Here is a 7,170-nt window from a genome sequence, read left to right as displayed (position 1 = left end):
CCCCCACCCCCCATCTAAATAGGGAGTGTCAGAATAATCTCTTTCAAACTTTTTCAAGATAAAATCAAAACAGGCGGTTGGCACATTAAAAAACTAGAATTATGATAACACTCCTCCAGTGTTCAGACTACAAACTATAAAAGCTGAGCATGGGGTCCACTGTAGAATAACATTACCGTCACAAACAGAACTGATCAAAGCAGTGGTTCCTGGAGATCCACCGTCCCTGTAGGTCTTCATTTCAACACTAATTTGGCACACACGATTCTACTAATTAGCAGCTCAATGAGGTCCATAGCGGCTGAATGGGGTGTGTGCTTTGTTTGAGTAGGAGTGAAAACCTACAGGACTGTAGATCTCCTGGAACAGGGCTGAGAACCACTGGATTAAAGGGTGAAATTACACCCTTTAGTTTCCTGTCTGCTGGAAAGGGCCAGGGACAGTGTCTGAAGTACCGGTGTCACAAGCAGCACACAGCTCACCGACGTCACCGGCACTGCCCTCTACGCCAACAGCGCGGGTCGAAATGCAAATTAGTGGTCAACAGGCACAGGGCCTTCTAAACGTAAAGTGTCAACACAACGTGGGCTCCTTGTGCGAGATGACGGAGCGTGGCGATATTTCGGTCGGTGGATCCCGCCGGACTGAGCCGCGGCGGGGTCCACAGTCCCCCCCCCCCCCTCAGCAGCGGCGGGGGGAGGCGGGGTACTTGGCCTTCAGTCCTTCCTTGAAGCTGCGGAAGAGGAGCCGGTTGCGCCGGTTCTCCTCGTCCTTGCGCCTGTGGAAGTCCCCGGCCACCTTGAAGCCCCGGTGCACCACGAACGCCGCGCTCAGCACCGAGAAGCGGTACCCGGCCACGTGCAGCTCGCAGGCCTGAGGTTTGGGGGCAGACGGCGGGACGGGACGGGGGAGAGGGGCGGGGCGGGGAAAGTTGGGGTGAAATGCCAGAGACAAAAAAAAAAAAAGAGCATGTTGTGAGGAGGTCATAATAAAAAGCAGGAGAAATGTGGCGGTGATGGGGTCAGCATTTGCAAGTGGAGCAGGGAAAAATAACTTCACGTTTATCACGCTAACAGCTGCAAATGCTCGTACCCGTTACACAAGTCAGGGTCCTCGAGGGCCAAGGACTACTGGTTTTTTGCACCCTCCTTTTACCTGGGAGTCAGGAGTGAAGACACTCAGTAACATTAATTGTTCAGATAATTACCGGGGAGAAAAGAAAACCGGGGCCAGATTTGGATCAGATTTCAGTACCCAAGTGCTAAACAAGTCCATTGTGCAGAGTGCCGTTAGACCACTGATACTCCAATCTGGCCCTCAAGGCCAGCAGTACCACTGGTTTGGCCAGAGATTTAGCTTACCTAGTGTCCCAGATTTAATCAGTCCTGATTACAAAAACAAAAACCAACAGTACTACTGGCCTTAGGACCAGATTTGAGTATGCCTGTGTTAGACTGCAGACCAGGGGTGTCCATTCTTATGTAAAAAGGACCGATGTGGGTACAGGTTTTTTTTTTTGGCCCAGGACTTATTCAACTAATTAACTAATCATGATATTCAATCAAGACAAAAACCTACACCCATCCCTGTAGCCTATAGGGAAATTTATTTGTCACATCATTAATACAACCACCCAAAATAAGTGGTGCTATGAACGCCTGACTTAAATCAGCCACAATATCTCGCTATGCATAGTTTTATATCAGTCATTTTAAAACAACCCTTCACTTTGCATACCTGGCTGATCCGGTTGAAGCCATACTGACGGAAGTTCTCGTCGTACAGAGGCACGGTGCGCGGTCCAATGTAGAAGGGCTCCCAGGGGTCCACCCAGTTTAGGGTATAGGCCACCTCTAACTGCCCCGCCGCCGGGCCGTGTAGATTCACCCACAGGGAAAAGTTTGTGGGCGCCTGGCAGCGGGGGCAAAGCTCTTCGTAGAAGGGTCGGACCTCGCCCACCTGGTAGAGCTGCACGAGCTCGGATTTGGAAGCCGGCAGCTTGCGGGCGTGTCTGATCTCGAAGGCTGGCAGCACGAAGACTTCATCTGAAGCGGGCTCTCGCCTTTTCAGCAAGGCCGAGAATTGCTGAGGCAGGTCGGCACTGGGAACCATGTCAATGTCTATGACCAAAATGTACGCCGTGTCCGTACCTCCTCGCGCTACATTACGCAGCAGATTGTTGGGGTAGGAGACGTTGCCCCCTATGGCATAGTTCTTGTACTTGTCCCTGTGAGTCTCCAGCTTAGCGAACACTCCAGCGCAGTCTTCCAATCCAGCGAACTGCTCGCGATCCTGGTCAGGAAAGCTGGCCATCTCGCCGGAGTGGCACACCATGTGGAAATCCACAAGCGCTTGGATCTGCGGACAAAACATGCTGAGGGCGTAGGCGAGCGCGGTGGCGAACTTGACATCTTGGCCGTGCGCGAATATGGCAACAGAGAGAGGGTTTTGCCATCGCTCCAGCAAGGAATCCAGATGGTGCAAGTTGTTGATGGTTGTGTGTGTGGCCAGAGTGATCTGGAACGAACTCCCATCCACACCTGGCTTTTGATTGGCCGAAAATTCGCTTTTAATCAAGTTTTTATATACTCTGTACTGCCCACTGGCATCGAAAATTCCGCCAGTAGATAGAGAATACTTGAGACGTTCTTTACGAGTATTTTTCTCCGGTTGGTGAACATTTTTCTTTCCAGCGTTTCCGAAGAGCTCCGAGTACCTGTAGCGCTGCTGCCGCCCGTGCAGCTTCGATAGGAAGGACAGGTAAATTAACTGCAGGAGCGCTACAATAAGCAGGGCACTGAGCACCACCTTAAACACGGAACATTTTTTTGAGAAATGCATTCCAAAACATTTAGTTGTGATTATTACTTTTTACTATTAAATACGCATCCGATGAAACGGAACTGATTTTCACCGTGCAACGATTATAGAGAACTAGAACTAGCTAGCTAGCGAATGTTAGCCACCAATTGCTAACTAGCTAGCTAGCTAGCTAGCGACTTTACATTATACACAATATTCGTTCAGTTGAGCATCTGTATCCCGACACACAGGGGTCGACAGGACCCTCAATCGTTAATTTTAGATATCGGTTTGCTATACAGGACAGGCCCTTCCACAATCATATTCGAGGTTAAAAGACATGCAGTGTTCGACGGGGGAGTGCATTTCAAAAAACACAAATTCGAGTGCGTGAGCAGGGGCGCATGTCTATGGTTGTGCAAATGTGATCTACCGTACTTCTTGGTGTACAGGGGAATTAACAATGTAACTGCTTAGCGTCATATGCTTAGCGTAGCTACCGTGGAGGCGTGGTTAGATATAATTACAATTTCTTATCAGCAATTTAGTACAATATAATCGATACTCGCTTTGTGAGCACTCGGCTCCCTAAAGGTGATCGTGGGGAGAATGTGTCATACTGAAAATGAATCTTAACCTGAAACAGTCCAGATTTTTGACATATTTCTGCTGAGTTTAATTAATATAGCGAGCTATTGTCCGTTGCAGTGTCTGGATGTAATATAGAACCATAATAAAACACGAAACATACAATAAACAATCTACAATGCGATGATGGTCTATGTATTTGTTTATAACGAACCGTGTGTTCCTATGGAAACATGGGACGAGGTGGCCGAGTGGTTAAGGCGATGGACTGCTAATCCATTGTGCTCTGCACGCGTGGGTTCGAATCCCATCCTCGTCGGCAGTTATTTTTTAAATTAAATCTCATTTTTAACAATGATTAGCTGGTTACTATAAAAAGAGACTAGTAATGTCTATTTGTCTATTCCATATATATCTATTCGTAAAATGAATAGTGTTCATTATAATCTAAACATTGTGCATTCAGCATGTATCAATATCAATGTCATGTGATGTCTTTATAAAACACATCTTTGGGAAGTGAAAACCAGATAACTAGTGCTAGTTTACACACCATTCTTCAGGGTGTTCTGAGTGAAACCTGATGCATTTAGGGCAGTTTAACAGGACAGTTTGGCTTTCACTAAACGCCAAACCATTTTTGTTTTAATGTTGAAGTTGTTCTTTAACTGATTGTTTACTCTCCCTGGCCTGAATCTTATATTTCTCCTTTTTGTGAATTATAAATGGCTTAATAAATGCAGGGAAGCATATAAACAACATAACATAGGTGGAAATGTTGGGTTAAGACAATCTAAATTTGATTTGATTTGACTTAAATACATCTCAGGTAGACATTTAATTAATTGATTTCCAAAAATTTGGCTATCATGTATGTTTCAAGTATTTCCCATTGCTAGCAAGCTGGCTGAAGAATATATTTTTTTTTAATTCAGATAATGCATTTCTGCATTTTTGGCAGTGTTGCCACTGAACAGCAGATTATACAATGCTGAAAACTAAGAGATCATTTTCAAATAAATAGTAAAAAATGAATCAAAATGTTTTTTTTTTAAATTATCTGGCAGCCCTACTATACAGACCAACTGAATTATACCTTTTATTACATAGTGTAACCGTTCCAATTTTATTCCCTCTTAACCTCAGAATGCATACACTCAAAAACACGCAACATTATTCCCCAAACGCAGCTATTGGGAGAGAAATGCTAATGTGATGCACTCTAAAGGTGTGCTGTAAATTAATACATAAATCTATAATGGAAGAAAAAAAGGACAAGGGTGGGGAAAAGACTATTTGATTACAATTTTCAGTTTTTATTCATAAACTCAAAAAAGAACAAAAAGAAAAGGAAAAAAAAAGCCAAATAAACAAAAATTCTCTACACACAAATACAGTAAGTACGTGGCAACTTTCACTCTATGGCATTCTGGAGGATCCCGTTTCCTGAAATGATCTTCCTCTATGACACCAGGACACCAGCTCCACCTTTAGATCCCCCGCCTCCTTCACTCTCTCGATTGGACGCTGCCCCAGCTTTGCTCGGCCCGTCTTCCTCTCCGACCAATCGGATGTTGTAGCGTTCCCGGTACTCCGTCAGTTCCCGCCCTTTGGTCTGCATCTGTGTGCTGAGCGACTCCACTATCCTAGATATCTGTATGCGAGAGCGAGTGTATATACATTAGTCTACATTGTTATGAAACATTAAACAAATGTAACAATAAATTAAATTTTTTTAGTAATTACATCAATTAAATCAAAATAAAATATCTGTGGTATCCAACTTCATTAGCCGCGTGTAGGATAACTTTAGGCTGAGGATAGCATTTGAGAGGGTAGTGTGATTGATGGGCTGTCCACGAAAGACTTAAAAGCTTGTGACATGCTAGTTGCCTTGGAAACCTGTCTCAATTCTGGTTCATGTTCAGGCCCCTCTTTGAAACTTTGAAGGATGGTGACCAATCAGGCAGCAAGGCAGCAGAGGCAAAGCCTTCTGTGTGAGACGCAGCCAGAGAGACTCGCCTGTTCTTTGTTACTTTCCAGCGCGGGCAGGACTTCCTTCACCGTTCTCTCCACCAGAACTCCTCCTACCAAGCGGAAGCACTTCCGGGAAGGGTCCACCTCTCGCAGGGTGTCAATCACTAGGCTAAGGGAGAGGAAGGTGGTTAGTTTCCCACCCCGATAACTAGGTCCCATCGTCCCAGGCTGAGAATCAATGGAATCCCAACTTGATTTATACATGTGAGAAAATTAACTCCATGGATTCTGGATATCAAGTAAATTTTAGACTTACTTATCACTCATGACTCATTTTGACCATGAAATACTCAAAGGAGTTTCATACACACAACAACATATTTGGTTATGTGCACAGGTAGTACGGCCATGTTCAAAATATCAACATAGCAATACACTGTAACTGCACAACTGGTTTGTAGGATTAACTGAATGGCAGAAGAACCAAGTGTGCAAAATGTGTCAAATATGCTGGAGAGACAGAGACGGCACCTGTGCTCGTTAATTTCCATCTCCAGCTCGGCTGCCTTAGCAGCCATGCTGCGCTGCTCTTGTCGCATTCGCTGAAATGCAGCCACCACCTGTGTCACACACATGCACACACACACACACACACACACACACAGGTTAGCAGGAGGAAAATAAGTAGTACTTCAAAACTACAACACAAATTAACATTTTCCAATAATTACAGATCAAAAGGTGCCAACTTAAACCAGCCCAACAGAATCTTTTACATTTAGCAAACATGACATAACTAGAATGTATTTAATAGAAAATGATTTTAAGCATAGCAATATCCATGCATTGAACACGTCAATCATTCAATGCAAAAGCTATTCAAGATGCCTAATTGTCAAGCTATGGTTATTGACTAATCAATAATACATTTAAAAGCTGCCATTTTGAAACCTGCGATCTCAGGCAGGAATATCCTTGAGGTCTCCAGCTACCAATCAAGTGGCTCAATCCATACATTCTTCTATGGACACATTACTGTAAATTATTGTACCCCTAGAAATTGTTCTTACAGGGATGTTTTTTCTTTTCCACCGATTAGACAAGCTTAATGTACTAAATACCAGTTTATATAGCAACGGTGGTTCACACCTAGCAACTAACGGACCACAGTGAAACGTTTTTCGCTGAGGATTCAAGTCCTGTCTTCAACTGTAGTTCAATTTAGTTAACGTTCAATATGAACACAAGCTTGAAATCCCCCAAAAAGATCGGCCTTTAAAAACTAAATTTCTACATTAGCCGTCTTAAACAATACTTCTTCGTCATGCTGATATCTTGAACGAATTCTTAACATATTCAATTTTTTTCAGTCTAATCTACAAAACCTGCACATTCACTCCTGGATTATCTTTCTGTCGTCATAAAATTATAATTGACATAACAGATCGGATTGCAGCTAACTGTTAGCAAGCTTGTCACTGCAACACTGAACCGTGTGCGACCACTTAGCTAGCTAGCTAGCTAGCTAGCTAACGTTAGCCGGGTGTTCTGGCAGTTCATGCGATTGACAAGACACATTTTGACTCCAAATTCCTCAGTGCACCACGCAGACGAAGATGTCTAATAAACAGATAGATTACCTGCTCCGCCGAAGGGCCGGACTGCTTCCCCCCGGTGCTGTTGCTGGTTTTACTGGCCGCCGTACTGCTGCTACTGCTCGCTGCCATCTTGAAATGGGGAGCACCCAGATAATACCAAGACCCCTTCTTACAATATAGAGCTGTCTTGTATATTGCCTGGAAG

The 7,170-nt window shown here is 44.3% G+C and overlaps 2 protein-coding genes and 1 non-coding gene across 3 annotated transcripts; 1 reads left to right on the top strand and 2 right to left on the bottom strand.

Moving 5' to 3' along the window:
• Positions 1-3,224, bottom strand: b4gat1 (beta-1,4-glucuronyltransferase 1). The gene is made up of 2 exons (XM_035411420.1): positions 1,738-3,224; positions 1-873 (listed from the first exon to the last, which is right to left on the bottom strand). Exons 1-2 carry the CDS (start codon positions 2,839-2,841, stop codon positions 682-684), a joined length of 1,296 nt encoding a protein of 431 aa, XP_035267311.1. The 5' UTR covers positions 2,842-3,224; the 3' UTR covers positions 1-681.
• A 403-nt stretch (positions 3,225-3,627) lies between these two features.
• On the top strand, positions 3,628-3,709 carry trnas-gcu. Its single transcript has one exon. It is a non-coding gene; the product is annotated as a tRNA-Ser (tRNA).
• Positions 3,710-4,685: 976 nt separating this feature from the next.
• Positions 4,686-7,161, bottom strand: pfdn2 (prefoldin subunit 2). The gene is made up of 4 exons (XM_035411858.1): positions 7,008-7,161; positions 5,899-5,987; positions 5,413-5,536; positions 4,686-5,044 (listed from the first exon to the last, which is right to left on the bottom strand). Exons 1-4 carry the CDS (start codon positions 7,092-7,094, stop codon positions 4,853-4,855), a joined length of 492 nt encoding a protein of 163 aa, XP_035267749.1. The 5' UTR covers positions 7,095-7,161; the 3' UTR covers positions 4,686-4,852.
• Positions 7,162-7,170: the final 9 nt, after the last annotated feature.

This window comes from Anguilla anguilla, chromosome 3 (genome assembly GCF_013347855.1).
Source record: "Anguilla anguilla isolate fAngAng1 chromosome 3, fAngAng1.pri, whole genome shotgun sequence".
Classification (NCBI taxonomy): Eukaryota; Metazoa; Chordata; class Actinopteri; order Anguilliformes; family Anguillidae; genus Anguilla; species Anguilla anguilla.
Note: the sequence above shows the minus strand (reverse complement) of the source record. Positions and strands in the feature narration are given on the sequence as shown.